Source organism: Pseudochaenichthys georgianus, chromosome 1 (genome assembly GCF_902827115.2).
Source record: "Pseudochaenichthys georgianus chromosome 1, fPseGeo1.2, whole genome shotgun sequence".
NCBI lineage: Eukaryota > Metazoa > Chordata > Actinopteri > Perciformes > Channichthyidae > Pseudochaenichthys > Pseudochaenichthys georgianus.
Window position 1 is genome coordinate 26,724,574 of NC_047503.1, and position 18,664 is coordinate 26,743,237.

An 18,664-nucleotide genomic window follows, 5' to 3' on the forward strand; every position below is an offset into this window, starting at 1 on the left:
AACAATGCATCATACTACTGACTTGTCATAAACTGTTTAACAATACAGCTTTACTGTTTAACAATGCACCTACTACTGACAATTCTTAAACTGTTTAACAATGCATCATACTACTGACTTGTCATAAACTGTTTATCAATGCACCTACTACTGACACTTCTTAAACTGTTTAACAATGCATCATACTACTGACTTGTCATAAACTGTTTATCAATGCACCTACTACTGACACTTCTTAAACTGTTTAACAATGCATCATACTACTGACTTGTCATAAACTGTTTATCAATGCACCTACTACTGACAATTCTTAAACTGTTTAATAATGCATCATACTACTGACAATTCATAAACTGTTTAACAATGCGGTAACTACTGACAATTCACACACTGTATTAAGCAGCTGCTACTGATATCATACACTTTATCAATGCAGCTTACTGCTGATAATTCACATACAAATATGTGTCAATGCAGTCTGATAATGACAATTCATAAACTGTTTAGCAATGCAGCTACAAGTGATTATTCATAAACTTTATTTATCAATACAGTTTAGTTTAAATAATTGATCTTTATTTTATTTACAAACTCAGGAACGACTGAACATAAACTTTGGTTGTATAACTGTTACCATTTGACTGTTCAGAAATATATTTAAATTGTAAATATTTGTCACTACGTTATGTCCACCTCACACATGTACAGTTATTAAAGCCAGTTTATAAACGATGGCCTCTATACGATGTCCATGATTGTAAAGCTTCTGCCCGTTACTAATATGTTTCCTTTTGTATTGGTAGGCCCAGAGTGCTTAGGAACCTTTGTATGCAAAGCTTTATCCCTTCGGACTGTTTTTGTAGAGCACCGGGGCGGCTCTTCGGCGGACTTTTTGATTTGACATTTGTAAACCGCTGCATGAATTGTTTACACTTAGCAACATAAATAATATATCATCCGGGCACAGTTGTTTTCGCTTGATCGCTTCCTTACTTTGTATACACTTTTTGTGTCTAGAGTCAAACTGATGTCATGTTATTGAAAAACCAACTACTAACTCGTTTGTCAAAAACTGCAGATCTTCAGTATGAGCACCTCAGGTCCTTCGCTGAAAAAGAAGAGCTACATGGGGCAGCACCAAATCAAGAAGAAAAGGTAGGTTTAAATCCAGTTTCACTTAAACTAAATAGTGTTGGATTATTAAGAAAAGTTAGAACCAGATCAGACCTGTTGCCTAGAGACATCTTTCAATGTTTGTCTATTAATACACATCAGTCTTGTGTGTTATGTGCTGACCACCTTTTTTATTGATGATAGTTTCCATGCTCCTGATGTTCCACCAGACAGACTGTTGCAGAAACCCGACAAAACAAACATCAGCCGCACAGTGAGTCTGACAGCTTGATAGTATTTCTCCTACTTTGTCATCTCTTATTCTTTTACACATCTACATCAAATACGAATTACATGTATTATTCTCCATCTTAAATGTAGGATGGAGGAGAAGGGTTTCCACTGGGGGAATCCACTTTAGCTTTAGATGAAGAAATGCTTCAGGTGTTGGATGCTGTAGATCCCGTGAAGCCTGCCGTTCCCACTGCATGTCCAACAACAGGAAACAGAAATGCACAGGAAGAGGCAGCATCATCAGCGGCATTGGCCCCTGTACGTACTGAAAGAGCACCTCAGCCCGGGGGCCTTACTTTACCCCACAGAGCCCCCGGCCCCCAGGGAAGAGTCTGTGTGAGTGGTGAATCTAATAGACAAGGATGGAGATTGGACTGCAAAAATCTTGCACAGCGACTTCTCTTCAGCGAGGACTCTGAGGAAGCAGGGTGTGCTCAGAGGGGCCCATACAATACCAAGGCACCCCCAGCTTCTGCCTGCATCAATGGGCTTTCTGGTCAAGAAATAAAAAACAGTCGGCAAGTAGACAACTCCACAAAGTGAGTTTTAACTTCCACATCTTTGCCCACTTTCTCTTTAGTTTCAATTATCCAGCTCTATCTTTTTCTGTTGAAAAATGATTTGTCTTACTTTGTGTGTTTCAGTAGGCAGGCAAGTACTCACAGAAGAAAAAACTCTCCTGGTAGCAACAACCAAAGTGTGTCAAATATGAATGCTGATCCACCTCCGGATGGTTCGAGGGACTACATCTTGTTCAGCCCCACCCACCTGGCGGCTAACATGAAGAAAGCCAAACTCCAGTCGTCATTACAGAATCACTCTGCCTCTGTGCTCACGGTCCCCAGTGGCTTAGACCTCACTACTCTGAATGACACTTTACCTCAGCCAGGTACCTGCACTCCTTTTCATTTTTAGGGTTCATATTTTTACATTTGTTTCTGTTTCTCTGTGTTGTTGACTTTTGCTGGATTCAACTGTTAAGCTGACTCCCAATCGCTGTGATATATAATGGGACGGGGACCACTACTTGGGGCTTTTAAATAACATTTAGTTATTTGTTCAAGATCCAATTGTATCCAATTTGCAACATAAACAGAACATTTAAATAGTTCCTGAAAGTGAAGTTGATAAAAAAAATATTTATTATAGCACATTGTGTCAAAAAAAAAGACAAAAAAGAGCCAGGACACAGAGACACCTAGTGCGGGGCTGTCACCTTTACCTGCCAAAAAAAAAAATGGACATGTAAAGAATTGAAAACCACTGGTACTTTTAAACACTTAACAGTCAGAGCTCAATACCCCATTCACAACCAAAGACATCTACGAAGTCTCAGCCCTCACTCTGAAATAAGATGTATCTTTCCCATATAAAATCCAATTTGCTCTCCTAAAAATACAATGTTTCACAGTACTAAAGACGTCTGATTAAATACTACATGTAAAGGACGTTTTTACTTTTACTGTAGGCGTTGCCTTGTGTGCTCCCGCGGGACAAGCTGAAAAGCTGCTGTTATGCAGTTGGGGCTTACCAAAACCCGTCCTGGAGCGCTACCAGAAACACGGAGTGACTCACATGTTCGAATGGCAGGCTCAGTGCCTCACTGTTGGACAGGTGCTGCAGGGAGGAAACCTGGTATACTCTGGTAAGAAACTGAACCTCTCTTTACAAAGTGATTCCCAGTGCCAGTCATTTTCAGCTCTAGATTCCTTCTTTTTCAGCCCCCACCAGCGCTGGAAAAACTCTGGTCGCAGAGCTGCTGATGTTGAAGCGTGTATTAGAGACCAAAAGAAAAGCTCTCTTCATTCTTCCATTTGTCTCTGTGGCCAAAGAGAAGATGCACTACCTTCAGGTGAGGAAGAGATGGACAGAAAAGTACATGCATGTTAATATGAGAATTGTGTTGTCCATATGTGTATTTATCTCCATCTAACAAACTTTTATCTGTGTCCCTATAGAGTGTTTTTGAAGAGGCTGGAGTTCGTGTGGAGGGATATATGGGAAGCACCTCGGCGGCTGGAGGGTTCTCAAAACTGGATGTGGCCGTTTGCACCATAGAAAAAGCCAATTCTCTCGTTAACAGACTCATTGAAGAGGACAATATGGGTTTACTAGGTAACAGACCAGTGATAACTGTAGGTTCTTTTTATGTATAAAACATGAAGTATGAATTTGAAAAGTGTGATTTATTTTGTGCTACAAGGTATGGTTGTGGTTGATGAGTTGCATATGGTTGGAGATTCTGGAAGAGGATACCTACTGGAACTACTCTTAACCAAAATCCGTTACATTTCGCAGAAGCAGAACACCACTGGGTTTGTTTTCTTTATTTTGTCCATATTTGTATTGTTTAACAGCTACAAAGTTCCTCTGATGTCAACCTCTCTGTCTGCAGGTCTCTTTCTGAGGGTGTACAGATCATAGGTATGAGCGCCACCTTGCCGAACCTCTCCCTCCTGGCCGGCTGGTTGGGTGCAGAGCTTTACCAGACCGACTACAGACCTGTGCCCCTGCTGGAGCATTTCAAGGTGGGCTGCAACATCTACGACAAGAGCCTCTCTGTGGTCCGGAAGTTTACTCCTTTACCCCACATTAAGGTAACTGAGAGTGTAGTTCAGATATCATCCAATGAGGGTGTCATAATGAATGATGCCTACTTTTCTGACCAGTAATATAATCATGCGCTGTGTGTAATACATGTGATTCATAAAGGGCGATGATGACCACATAGTGAGCTTGTGCTATGAGACTGTGAGAGAGGGCCGCTCTGTGTTGCTGTTCTGCCCCTCGAAAAACTGGTGTGAGAAGCTGGCAGACAGCATCGCCAGAGAATTCTACAACCTCAGAAATGCTGGTACAAAATAATTTACATTTTGAACTTTCTATATTTAAAGGTCACCTATTATGCAAAATCCACTTGTTCATGTCTTTTATACATAAACATGTGTCCCCTCTGTAAAGAGATTCTGAAAGTGTCAGGAAAGAAGATTCACTCTCTTTTTGTCCTGATCCATTTCTATAAAAACCTGTCTGAAAATGAGCTGATCAGATTTTGGCCACTTTATGATGTCATAACGATTTTTGGCTTGTTTAACCGTTAGCCAATCACCAACCAAGGTAACACCCGCCCACCTTATCACCTGAATCTCCTCCTAGAGCACCATGGTGTTATTTTTAACCAAATATCTCGCAGAGGGGCGTGGGGAGTGGCTCCTTATTTTCATCTAAAGCAGGGGTCTCCAACCTTTCTTCATCTGAGAGTTACTTTGAAAAAATGAAAGTGGCCAAGAGCTACTTCCATCACATCGCTTACATTTCTTCACATAGCACTCATCGGTTGAATTAAGCTACTTTTGTACACGTGTGAAATTGTAATACTCAAAGCTTATCAAAAATCTTAACTTCACATAAATGTCCAAGAGAAAAAGAAAATGTTTCACTTCTTATTATGGCCCACATAGTAAATACATCACCTTAATCACCACCTTACAAGCATCTTATGGCACATAAAAAAATTAATAAGTGCATTCACTCTTTTTTACAGTTAGTGAGATGAATGGCACTGCATGGAGTCCACCAGAGGTGTATGCTGGAGTGTACCCACTTAGGTTCACTCTAAGAGTCATTTAAATGTTCATCAGTCAGTCTTGTTCTGTATTTAGATTACATTCATGTCAGAAAAAGCCAAATAAAGCAGACATTTTCAGTGCTGCTTGGTGATATTCTTATAGTTTTCTGGTCTACAAGGCTCCAGAAATGTTGTGAGTTTTGCTGAGACTTAAGCTGAACATGATTTTGGAAATGTATAACCTCCATCTCCACAGGATTGACACAGTTCAGCCATCTTCTTCTTATTCGTCTTGACATGAAATTATAAACCATAATAAATCAATTGCATAGGTCTAGCATCCCTGTGTGTGAAATTGTTCCATCCTCAAAAACAAAAAACTAATACTTCTGCAGTCTAGCTGCAGCTTCCAGCAACGGTCTTCTGTTAAAAAAAGGACACTGAATGTCCTGAATGTGGCATCACACACAGGACTTGAGTCTGAACACAGCAGACAACAGGAGTATTTACAACAGCATATACAAACTAAAATACTGCATGTGGGTGCACACTTACATTCTCTGTCTTACTGTTACATGAATCCCATGAATGTATGAGATTAAGTAAGCTTCATCATATCAATCAGTGATTAAGTGAATAATAAAGTTTCTATCGGGTCACTGTCAGCCTGTCACTCATTATTTTTAGGGAGGGGGCGGGGTTTGGAGGAAGCTTTCCTCCTGCCTTCACAAACTTTACACAAGTATTTATCAACTGAAAATAGCAAGAGGACATTCATACTCTGCAATCCAAGACTTGATTAAATCCACCAAAAACCTGACATGGTGCTAACGCGAGTATTTAAAAAAAAAAAAATCCATGTGTGTCTGAGCCGCAGCGACACGGACTGATTCAGGTGCATTTACTGTCGTCGGATTCTTTCTAGTCTGTGAACCGCGAGCGACGAGCTACTGAAAAGCTGCCCGCGAGCGATCGACGTGTTGGAGACCCCTGATCTAAAGTAACAGACAGAGAATCAGCACTTTTGAAACAGGGCTGAGCAGAGGGGTTTATAATGCATGATCTGTTTGGTATTTCGAGCAAAACACTTCAGAGACATGTCTTGTATATATCTGAGACCTATGATATATTGATGAAAAACAGTATAATAGGGGACCTTTAAAATTGAGGTCAAGTTCTAAATGTTGTTTGTGAATGAAGTCTTGTTTCTGGTCTCATCCTTTCAGGCGGTCAGGGCGAAGCAGAGCCTCAGGCAGTGCGTCTGGATCGGGATGGATTAGTGGATGTTGTAGCCCAGCTGAGAAGAACTCCAGCTGGTTTAGACCCCATCCTCCAGAGAACTGTGCCATGGGGGGTGGCCTTCCACCACGCTGGTAAGAATTTCTTACCAACCACAACAAACTTCTAAATAAATGGCTATGTTTCTGTGTATATGACTAAGTTCAATTCTGTCTCTTTAGGTTTGACTTTTGATGAGCGCGATGTGTTGGAGGGAGCTTTTCGTCAGTGCACGGTCAGAGTCCTCGCTGCCACCTCGACCCTCTCGTCAGGGGTTAATCTCCCCGCTCGCAGGGTCATCATTCGATCCCCTACCTTCAACGGACACATGTTGGACCCGCTCACGTACAAACAGATGGCCGGACGAGCAGGGAGAAAAGGAGTAGACACTATAGGTAAAGAGGGAAAAAGGGACAAAGAGAAACAAAATGAGACAACAACATTCAGTCATAGTATTTGGCCTCATATAAGTAGAAAAGTGAATTAAAATAGATCTCTCTTTTGGCCTCACATAATTTTATTCGTCTTCTTTCAGGTGAGAGTGTGCTGGTGTGTAAGGAGATAGAGCGTCAGAAAGGAATTACTCTCCTTACGGGTACTCTTCAGCCAATCAGCAGCTGCCTGGTGAGAAGAGAGGGAGAGGGCGTCACCACCAGCATGCTGAGAGCCATCCTGGAGGTATGGCTGACATCTAAATCGACTTGGCACCCTATGAAATGAATTATATGTCATATTTAGATCAAAACAAATACTTCTTAAATAAAACTGTTCTCATCTTATGGAGACCATATAGTTTACCTCTATTAACGTAACATTTATTGAATGAACCCAACTTGCAGATCATTGTCGGAGGTGTAGCCAGCACGCCACAGGATGTGAGGTCATATGCTTTGTGCTCACTTCTGGCTGCCAGCATAAAATGTGACGGCATAAAAGAATCAACTGAAGAGACCAACACAGGCGCTATTGAGGCCTCTGTAGAATGGCTGATGGAGAACGAATTTATCAGTATCCAGAAGGAAGGACAAGGTATTGGATATCTGTACACACAATTAAAGTAGACTTTCAGAAACAAATTGAACCACTGTTACACAAGTGTCCTTCATTTTTCAGATTGGAATACGTGCACGAAGTGTAAAACCAGAGTATAAGCTTAACCACGTTTTAAATAAATATATACTATGTCTATCCCAATGTCTTTGCCGTACCCAGAGGAGCGGTACTGTCCGACCCAACTAGGTGCTGCCACCCTCTCCTCCTCCCTCTCCCCTCCTGAGGCTCTGGGAATATTTGCAGATCTCCAGCGGGCTATGAAGGGCTTCGTACTGGAAAATGACTTGCACATTCTGTATCTGGTACACATGCACAGATATTGTTTTATTATTTGCTTAAAACGTTGTCAACTTTATTTATCCCTAAATGTATGGTGTAGCCATACATTCCTAATAGTAACCTAATCTTAATTCTACCTCTAAACCATATCAAAAATATCCCATCCTAAAATGCACAGTATTTGAAATTCTATGTCCAAATTCCCCTCAGATCACCCCGTTGTATGCAGAGTGGACAACCATAGATTGGTACCAGTTCTTCTGTCTGTGGGAACAGCTCTCGTCATCGATGAAGAGAGTAGCGGAGCTGGTGGGCATCCAGGAAGGCTTCCTCGCAAGATCTGTCACAGGCAAACTGGTCGCCAAGACAGAGAAGCAGCGTAGACAGATGGCCATACATAAACGGTAATGCACTTATGTAAGATACATTCTATCATGGTATAGGAAAAAGTCACATTGTTTTCTGTATTTGAACTAAAACGTTACTGAACTCCTTTTAGATTTTTCACCACCATTGTGCTACATGATCTGGTGAATGAGGTGCCTTTGGGAACAGTGGCTTCCAAATACAACTGCAACCGGGGGCAGTTACAGTCTCTTCAGCAGTCTGCTTCTACGTATGCAGGTAAATGCTCAAGAGTAATGCAGAGCGTCTCTAAGGACTCCAACACCGGACATGTTACCCTGTAGCATATACCGACTGTGAATTACACACACAACTTTACATTAAAAAGGGAGAGCAGTAACTTGTTGCAATAAGCAGGAGCACTTTAGACTGACGTATATATACATGTACAGCATAGACTTTAATCCATTAGCTCATGTTTCGGCACCTATATACTTCCTTCAGAGCCACGTAAAGGGCCTATGCTTCTTGCATTAAGTTACTGTGACAGGGTTTAGAAGATTCTAGTGAATTACAGAGTCAGATAAGATAAGATAGGAGTTTATTTATCCCGAAGGAAATTGTTGTGCCAGAGTTACAAAGACACAATAAACACAGCAGCATAATAATAAAATTGTACACTAACAGTGCAGTAAAAAGAGCAATTAAATAACTACAAGAAACATAGACGGTCAAATAATCAATAGAAAAAAGCAGTACTGAATAGTGCAAAGAAACGTAGTGGCAGATACGTAATTGCACGTTATTATTGAACATTATAATGATATATATGTTCCGTGCTTGAATGCGACATGTGACAACTTTGTCTGGGTGTGATTAGATATTGTCAATGATCAATGCAAACTCTAAGGAAATCCGAACCACAAAGCATTAGTATTTCAATGACTCTAAATCAAATACGCTATAACACTCTGCCTCATTGCCATCCCTTCAGGTATGGTAACAGTTTTCTGCAAGCGCCTGGGCTGGCACAACATGGAGCTGCTGTTGTCCCAGTTCCAGACCAGGCTGAGCTTCGGAGTCCAGAGGGAGCTGGTGGACCTCGTCAGGGTTTCTCTCCTGAACGCCACACGAGCCAGAGCAGTGTACGCACAAGGCCTCTGTACTGTCGCTGAGCTCGCCAGGGCTACTGTAGCTGATGTAGAGAAAGCCTTGAGGAATGCTATCCCATTTAAGAGGTATGTGTGTGTTTGTTTGCTTGTATTTACATTTCAGATTTACACACATATTATTTAAAAGGATATGACTCTCTTTACAGCACACAGACTGAACATTCAAATTATTATAATTAACATCATACGGAAAAAACTAAAACCTACTCCATGTACCACTTTTAAATGTGTTTATCAACGGGAAATTATAAATGCCAGCATTCATATTGATCTTTTTTTAATTAATTTGTTTGTCTCTACTGAATACAACCTATTCGCAAAATAACGAAGGGTCAACAGTGAATTGATTGATTATTTAATATGATTTGATTAAATGTAAATTAAATATTTCCCAAAAAAGAACTCGACATGTAAATTGTAAAAAGACACTAATTCAGGCACACATTTAACAAATGCTTTTGGATTGTGCAGGCTTTACTCTTGACAACACTATTTTAAAATACACCAACTCCTTTATTTTGAAAAGCTCATGGTGATCAAATCAAATGAAGTTTGATTTATACAGCACATTTTTAAACGATATTTGGTCGAGTGCTGTACATATAATAAAAAATACCCTACAGTAAAGACACTTTACAGCAAATACTACAGCACAGTTTGTGCAGAATATCAGTATGAGAAAGATAGAAGCAGGTACATTCCCATTACATCCTCTTAAGCCTTAAGCATGCATAAAGTATGTGCAACTGTAAGCAAACAGCATTAATCTCTCTGAAACATGACCCCAGATGAAAAGCACATTTCCCCCGGTCTGTCTTTGTTCCTCAGCTCTAAGCGTGCAGTGGATGAGAGTGAGGTGGAGGCAGCAGAGAGACGGAGCCTCCGCTGCGTCTGGGTCACCGGGGGTCGGGCCCTGACGGAACAGGAGGCCGCCGTTGAGATTGTTTCTGAAGCGAGGCTCCTCCTTCAGGAAGACCTGGCCCGCTTAGGAGTTCAGTGGGACCCGACAACCCTTCCCCCTGGAGCTCCTGCCGTAAACAGCCCTGACGACTCAGACACCTCAACTGCATCTGATTTGAGCTCACATGAAGCACAGCTTGACAACAACAAAGATCCCCAGCAAGGAGACAAGATTGAGAAAAGTAGAGATATTGAAAGACATGGAGAGGAGAGTGAGGAGAAAAACAAACTGAAGGAATGGAAAATGGAGGAAGAAAAAGACAAAAGAGAGCAGGGGTCAAAGTTCCAAGTCAGGGTGGTAAACAGAAAACCAGAGGAGCACAGACAATTAAATAGGACAGACAACAGAACAACTATGAATGGAGTGCAAGTAGAAAGAAGCAAAGGTACAAAAAATGATGAGACAAATGACAAAATATTAACGACAAACAATACAGAAGATCCAGATGAAAAAAGAGAAAGGCAAAAGCAGACAAGGCCGAAGCAAGGTGGAGAAGAGCAGAAGAAATCCGAGCAAAAAGAAGGAGAGAAAAGTAAAGAGTTTGTCTCAATCAGACCAGAGAGTCCTCAGGCCAACCGTCCTGTCGCTGAAAGGAGCCTGACCCAGGAATTAGCTGATCTCATATCCAGCCCCCTGCCTCTACCGATGCTACGTCCTCAGCCCTCTCTCTCCCCTATGCCTCCTCCTCGGTTTAGAGCTCGAGTGGAAGAACAACACATCGTTCCTGTAAGGACATCAGATGGCCTTGCTGCCTCACCTGTGCACCCACGTAGACTGATGCACTCGAGAGCCTTAAGCAAAGTCCTCAACTCTATACAAACTGACAAAAGCCTACAAAATAACGTAGCGCCTGCAGAGACATCACACTCAATACCCTCAGCGCCTGCAGGCCAGGTGACTTCAGCAGTTAGTGTTCCTGACCCCTTGGAGAAAACCCCTCCTGGTATTTCTTCACCTTCAGATGCAGATATGTTAGACAATCCCCTCATTGTCTCTCCTGCCTCTGTTCCCTTATTCTCTCCTGAGGCCAAGCGAAGAAGGATGGATGGTGGAGAGGTAGATGCCTTTTCATCTCCTGAGCTGTACGCAGGAGAAGCTGAGGGAGACGTTAAAAAAGGAGAGGAGAGTTTCGGTGACAGCTTTGAATTGGACACTCAGACAGAAAGAATGATTGTTCAACCGGCATTCCAACACAGAGATGGGATTGATAGAGGTACGAGTCAAACAGTAGAAACAGAAATGATAGAGGGTGTGGTAAAGACAGCTGTAGAAATCAATCAGGACAATAATGAGGGACATCTTGAAGCCTCAGTTGATGCATGTCCAAGATTCAATGTTTCTATCACAGATAGTCAAATGGAGCTCATTCTCAACACCAGCAACCAGGTGAGTATCCAGAATAATTCATTCTTTTATTCTTATATTATATACATGTTCAAGTGGTTTAAAAATCAAATATTGTTTTTACAGAATTCCCCTGGTCCATGGGGGGATAATGTAGTCGAAGATAAGGATGAAGGCGGCGATGAGGAGGCTGCCTCTGAGAGTGTTAACAGGAGCAGTAGCTTCCTGTTCGACAGCCTGTACGACAGCTCTCTGCTGGCTGGTCTCGGCCAATCAGACGAAGAGGAGCCTGTTGGCCAGGAGATCATAAACCCTCTTCCATCGAGCCAGGAGCAGAGACGCAGTGAGCTTCTCGCAAATCAGGAGGCTGAAAATCAGGAGGCGGTCCAATGGGGCGAGTCCTCCTTCAACTTGTCAGAGTGGGGCGACTCGCTGATTGTGGGGGAACACTTTCTGGAGAGGCAGAGCTTGCTCAAACACACAGAGAGAGCTCAAGGGGCCACTCGTCAGAAAGCTCAGCAACCCAACCCAGACAATGTTCAGATGTCAGAATCACAGCCAGAACTCCGTCAGACAAAGCCACAACCCACTACTACAACTACTACCACAAATCAAAATGAGCATGAGAAGGCAAACGGCAGTAATAATCAAGGCAATAAACACACAAATAAACAGCATAGTTATGCACAGAGTGACAATAAACCAGGCAAGAGACAGGAAACGATCAATGAACAGGGTGAAAATGGGAAGCAAGGAGAGACACACGTAAAGAAAGGAGAAATGAATGCTGTATTGTTAGATAAGGCAGTTTTAAATCACCCAGAAGTCCAAAACGCACCTGAAAGCTGTTTTGACTGCAGCCCTGGTTTGCAAGACATCTTTGACCGCTGGCCTAGTATGTCTGACCAGCCCTGGCACAACACTACAACCGGCCACCTGACAACCCATACGCTCAAACATGCTGCAAATACAGCAGAAGTTCCAGATCCACCTCAGACCTCAATACAGGTGGAGAGAAAAGGAGCAAAGTCAAAAGCTGTTGTTGCTGAGAATGATTCTCGGGAGGAACAACCCTCAAGACGTGACAGTGAGAATGTAACGGAGAGACCAGGCTCTGCCGGTGATCTTATTCCCCCTACTCAGGAAACTCCGCCTGTCACACCAAGAGTAAAAATGACGACGTCATCTGTGCAGTCACCTCTCATCTCTAAGCCAATCAAACAGTCGACTCCCTCAACTCGGCTGCTACAAAAACAAGTGATCACAAAATGTCCTCCATCTGGCCCGGGACACAGTAGACATCGATCAGAAGCTGTCACTGAACAGCCTAATTGTACATCAGACCGCTCCCACGGACACCAGCGGGGACAGAAACCCAACACTGTTACACGCTCGAGGGCTAGAACAAAAATCTTGCTACACAGTGACCAGAACCTAAGCCCTCCCGGAGGTCCTGCTTCCCCGCCCCCCCGGGGGAAGCTCCCCTCTGATGCTGAATCACCCGCGACTGATGAAGGCTTCTCACTTCAGCTGTCCCAGGATACATCGCTCGGTTCTAGCAGCTCAAGGGCCTTCTCCATTGTAGACGTGGCAAGTGACAGGCGCCTCTTCAACACTTTCATCAATGAGTGGAGAACAAAGGAGCGGTACTCTCTGGCTTTGGCCTGTGAGAAGAGGGAGCACAGTAATCAAACTGAGGAGGACATAGGAGGGAAACATAAGAGAGGTAATTGATAACTGACAGTTAAATATGATACCTGTTTTTGCCAAGCGCTAACCCAGTGATTGAATATATCTAGTTTTGCTTGGACAAGTCTCCCTTGCATTTGTGTTTTTATGGTTATCTAACACATGATACATTTTAAACATTATAAGCAAAGCCCATGCTGTTTGCAATGTCCTCATCCATGCCTGTGCTGTGTGTGCAGCATCAGCAGCTAACCAGAGGCTCCACAGAGACGATGGGTTTCCAATAATAGACAGGGATGGACTGGTGTTGATTGGACTGTCTGTCTGCTGGGGGGCAAGAGATGCCTACTACGTGTCTCTGCAGCAAGAGCAGAGCAAAGGTATTATACACACGCACACATACGACTTATTTTCTTATAAGTGTATGTTTGCACCATTAGACACCAAAGCAAATTCCTTGAATGTGTAAATGTACCTGGCAATACATTTGATTCTGATTCTGATGTCTTTTCCACCTCAGGTTTGAGCGCCAGTCTGGCCCCTCCCCCTCTGGATGATGATTTGCCGGTGAGTGAGAGGCTGCAGCAGGTGAAGGCCGGTCTGAGCAGGACGCCCACAGCTCCAACAGGAGGTGTGGTCGTCACGTGGGACATCATCCAGGTGTACAAGACGCTGGTCATGAGTTGTGGCATCAGCTTGGAGGGAAACTGTGAAGATCCCAAGGTGAGGAAAATCATGCTATATGGGATTTCATTTAATACCTCTGATTGCCTTTTACTTGTTTAAATAGTATTTTTTTGTCCTAAATGTGTTTAACAGAGACATATGTTTAGGATTTACATTTCAGGAAGGTGGATTTGCAAATGGTTAAGGACTGTGGGGTTTTATGCTTTAATGGTGGGGATGTTTAGACAATGCCTAAGAGAATTGATGGGTGAGACCAGTTGGCTATTTTCTCTCGACTATGTAGTGTAAGCTGTGTTCGGGGTGCAAAGCCATTTTATCCTTTGAGGATGAGGTTGCTCTGTTCCTGGGTTTGAGATCCATTTCAATTGTATATAGACTTTCTCTATTACTTTATTAAATATAGCAAAAGACAAACTTTGTCCATGAATCATTTATCAGTTTCTCTTAGAATTAGAATTTCCTCCACAATAGGGACTTTCAATGAACGTTTAAGAAAAACCTGAAAGTTGATAAGAACCTTTTCTGCTATGAAATGTGTTTCGGACACTTTATCAAAGTTGTTTTGATTGTCTGCCACAGGTTGCGTGCTGGCTGTTGGACCCTGGCAGTGAGGAGAGGACTCTACCCAACATGGTGACGGTCTACTGTCCTGAAGAGTTGCCTCTGCTGGGCGGACTTGGAAACCCGCATGCACACGATCCTCGTGTTAGGGCAGCAACCAAGAGCGTGCTCGTACACGCTGTCATGAACCATCTGACCGGCCTGCTAGAGAAAGACGGCATGCTTGGTATAAAGAGTATATATATATATTGGACATCTTCAAGTCATCATTAAAAACTCACCTGTTCACCATGGCCTTTGACCCCTAACCCACCACAGTCCCCCTGCTTCCACTCCTACTGCTATTTATTTAATTTTTACTTTATTATTTGCCCCTTTTGTTTGTTTGTTTGTTCACCATGTAAAGCGGCCTTGGGTCCCTTGAAAGGCGCTATACAAATTGAATCTATTATTATTATTATTATTATTATTATTATTATTATTAAACACTCTAACAGACATTCATACATTTCCAGAGTATAGATATAAGTGTGTAAAATATACGTAATTTAACCCTTTTTTAATGTTTTTAACTGCTCGTGACAGACTTATTCAGAAGCATTGAGATGCCCTCGCAGGTGTCTTTGGCTCTGTTGGAGCTGAATGGAGTGGGCTTCAGTGTTGAAGAGTGTGAAAGACAAAAGCATGTGATGCAAGCCAAACTCTCAGCACTGGAGTCGCAGGCCTACAACCTGGCCGGACACAGCTTCTCCCTCACCAGCATCGACGACATAGCACAGGTCTGACCATTGTCCCAGCATAATACAGCAGAGTAAAACTTCCCATTTCCAAACGTATGTGTCCTCATATGCATGTGTACTATAGGTGTTGTTTTTAGAGCTGCACCTGCCTCCAAACGGTGACGTAGGTGGATCCAAAAGTAAGAAGACTCTTGGCTACACCAGACGAGGCGGCGGCAGAGTACGACTTGGAAAACAGTTTAGCACCACCAAGGTGACACCTTTAAGTTATTACACTGTAACTGTTGTGTGAAGATCAGGTTATATTTGCGAGATAACGTGCCACTTTGTTTAAACCGAATTGTAATGGTTGGTAGGATGTTCTGGAGAAGCTCCGCCCTCTGCACCCGTTGCCAGGTGTGATCCTGGAGTGGAGGCGGATCACTAACGCCCTGACCAAGGTGGTGTTCCCCCTGCAGCGGGAGAAGCAGTACCACAACACACTGGCCATGGACAGAATATATCCCATCGCCCAGACACACACAGCCACAGGTAATACACATACACACTCAAAGACATTAAATACGCCTGTGTGTGGACACACCTTAATGTCGTTGGTAATTTAATACTTTTGTTGGATACAGTTTTTATTTGAAGTAGAACTGCAGCGTGCATTGATCAAGTTCATTCTGTTTTCAGGTAGAGTGAGCTTCACTGAGCCCAACATACAGAATGTCCCCAAAGACTTTGAGATTTCCATGCCCACGGTGGTGGGGGAGAGCCCACCTTCACAAGACGGAAAAACAGGGTAGGTGAACATCAATACATCAATATTCAGTTTGTATCTGATGCATATAAACAAAAAAACAAGATTATATTTTCCAAAGATTCATATTTAAATGTTAACGTTTATTTATTGATTGTGATGATACGCGTGGATTTGAGTCATCTATACACCTTCATTTGTTTTTCATATTTCTACAATCAGTCAGATGGAAATCTCTGCAAAGACTATGACTTATAATACACCTATAACACCGCAATGCAAATCCCCCTTTGCTATGTTGGTTTGAGATAGGGTTTAAAAGTGAAATAAAACATTTACCAATTGATAAAGACAGACTTTAGGTATTGAAAGTGAAACAATAACATACTACATTATGTATGTGGGTGGGAATGGTTTGGAATTCCATGAGTAATCACCAAACTTGGCTGGAGTTACATTAAGGTTAATACTTTTGTCCAACTAATGCCCATACTGTTTTGATACAGAAAGAAAAGACGCTCTGCGGTGACCTCAGAACAAGGCCCGGCCTTCTGTGTCAGCATGAGGCATGCCTTCGTTCCCTTTGCAGGTTACTATAATGATATAGTTGCTTTGTGTCACCTTTGCTGTCTGAAACCTTGTCTCAGAGTGCTCTACCAGCTGTGTCTCTCTGTACTGTGCTGTAGGTGGGATGATATTGGCAGCTGATTATTCTCAGCTGGAGTTGAGAGTGTTGGCTCACCTCTCTAAGGATCAACGCCTACTGCAAGTCAGTAAAAAGCACGGAAACATCACATAGCTAACATAAAAAAACATGTACAATAAATGAACCGTGGGCATTGCCAGGTGCTGAATGGAGGAGCAGACGTGTTTCGCTGCATCGCTGCTGAGTGGAAAAGCATTGACCCCGAGTCTGTGAACGACAACCTCCGACAACAGGCCAAACAGGTACAGCTAGGCAGGAGAGAGAGACGGTCACATGGACCCGCATTGCATTCTCACGGCTGTTGTCTTTGCAGATTTGCTATGGCATTATCTATGGGATGGGAGCCAAGTCTTTGGGGGAGCAAATGGGAGTGGAGGAGAACGACGCGGCCTGCTACATCGAGAGTTTTAAGGCTCGATACAAAGGTATACACTGCTGTTTGATTTTCATTGTTATAAATTGTTTGTGCATTTTAATATTTTGCAGTTTGTCGCGGTAACAATCCTACAAAAATGAATTGTTCATAGTTATTTAGTACTTTTATAAAAGAGGGTATAATCATTAGAAATACAGAAGTACAGGGAACAGAAATGAAGTATCCATGCCTTGTCTTGTGTTTCAGGGATCAATGCTTTTCTGAGAGAAACTGTGAAGAACTGTATAAAAAACGGCTATGTTCAGACACTGATGGGCCGCAGGAGGTACCTACCTGAGATCACTAACGCCAATACGCACGTCAAAGGGCATGTAAGCACGTTCTTCATGGGAACTTTACATTGTTTATTTGTAAGATGGGCAATGTCTAATTAAAGTGTGATTATTGAATCGACTACATTACATCCTGTCTTCAGGCAGAGCGCCAGGCAGTAAACACAACTGTGCAGGGTTCAGCAGCAGACATTGTGAAACTTGCCACCGTGAACATCCAGAAACGCCTGCGAAAAACGTATCCTGCAGCTCCCCTCTCTCACCAGCACACACATTCAGGTGACTTACATCTTATTTCCCCATTATGTATACTCTACATGCAGAAATAGATCTTACGGAGTCTGCAGATTAACCATGTTATATGATGTCTGTTCTACAGCCAGCAGTAATCGCAGGGTGCGAACATCTCCACTCAGAGGAGCCTACTTTGTACTGCAGCTGCATGATGAGCTCATCTATGAAACCACAGAGGAAGACCTCATACAGGTAGGAACAGTAATATTTGGATTGTTAAATCATCAGTAGTGTTTGGTAAGTATTTTAACAGGTTAGTTACAGTTGTATGCATGCATTGATAAGTCTCATTTCACAAAATGAAGAACAGGGCCCTAATATGATACAGTATGTTTGCAGTAAATGATTAGCCTGTGATGAAAGATAACAATTTGTTCGTTTTGTAGACTATATATTTCCTACGCATTCTAGCGGAGAGAAACTGGAAAAGCTCATACATAAACATCATTCTTTGTATTTCTGTCAGGTTGCTCATATAGTGAAGAGGGAGATGGAGTCGGCAGTAAAACTGTACGTAAAGATGAAGGCCAAAGTCAAGGTGGGACCCAGCTGGGGCAACTTGCAGGACCTAGATATATAATGGAAATGTGTTTATGTTCGACTAACATGAAATACATTTTGTTTAAGGTTCTGTAATATATGTTGAAGCTATCATTTGTACAGAAATCTGTATTTTTAAATCCCTAAATTAACACAAATGAAATGCAAGATGAAAACATGCTTATGAGCTCTAAATGAACTATTGAATGTATTTATGCTCTATCCAACAGTGTACAGTTATCAAGTATGTCTAGTATAGAATTGTATTTACTGATATCCCAACACTTGACATGAGATGATATTTTATTTAATGCAATACATGACATGTTTGTGTTCATTTCTCTACTTTGAAAACATGTGCTAGTGGTTTCTTTTGTGAATGGTTCACTTTATAAAATGTTAATTTTTAACAAAGGAACATAACACCTTCCCAAAGCTGTTAAGGTGAAGTGTATAAATGTATTGTTATTTTCCACAAATAGCCTTTATCTAATATACAATAATATTCTGTGTGAAGCTGGAGAATGTTTTTCCTTTTTTTCACTACTTGGAAACAGATGATTGAAACTTTAGAAAAGAAAATCAGC

The 18,664-nt window shown here is 42.2% G+C and overlaps 1 protein-coding gene across 1 annotated transcript; it reads left to right on the top strand.

Annotated features, from left to right (window-relative positions):
• The first annotated feature begins 932 nt into the window (after positions 1–932).
• polq (polymerase (DNA directed), theta) lies at positions 933–18,656 on the top strand. Its single transcript, XM_034080985.2, has 35 exons — positions 933–1,155; positions 1,318–1,387; positions 1,495–1,946; positions 2,052–2,296; positions 2,876–3,052; positions 3,129–3,259; positions 3,366–3,522; positions 3,611–3,722; positions 3,803–4,004; positions 4,120–4,261; positions 6,202–6,348; positions 6,436–6,648; positions 6,789–6,931; positions 7,093–7,282; positions 7,466–7,608; positions 7,796–7,989; positions 8,085–8,209; positions 8,925–9,168; positions 9,931–11,449; positions 11,534–13,133; positions 13,336–13,476; positions 13,617–13,819; positions 14,363–14,570; positions 14,930–15,123; positions 15,209–15,337; positions 15,441–15,615; positions 15,763–15,871; positions 16,336–16,418; positions 16,516–16,598; positions 16,676–16,777; positions 16,849–16,960; positions 17,158–17,282; positions 17,387–17,522; positions 17,623–17,729; positions 18,004–18,656. The coding sequence occupies exons 1-35, from the start codon at positions 1,088–1,090 to the stop codon at positions 18,115–18,117; spliced, it is 8,295 nt and encodes a 2,764-aa protein (XP_033936876.1). The 5' UTR covers positions 933–1,087; the 3' UTR covers positions 18,118–18,656.
• Positions 18,657–18,664: the final 8 nt, after the last annotated feature.

Bases quoted from the DNA above. Each gene is read 5' to 3' on its own strand.
- polq (XM_034080985.2), top strand. From the start codon at position 1,088: ATGAGCACCTCAGGTCCTTCGCTGAAAAAGAAGAGCTACATGGGGCAG. The intron at 6,649-6,788 runs GTAAAGAGGGAA...GTCTTCTTTCAG, and splicing joins AAAAGGAGTAGACACTATAG to GTGAGAGTGTGCTGGTGTGT. The intron at 14,571-14,929 runs GTATAAAGAGTA...TGCTCGTGACAG, and splicing joins AGAGAAAGACGGCATGCTTG to ACTTATTCAGAAGCATTGAG.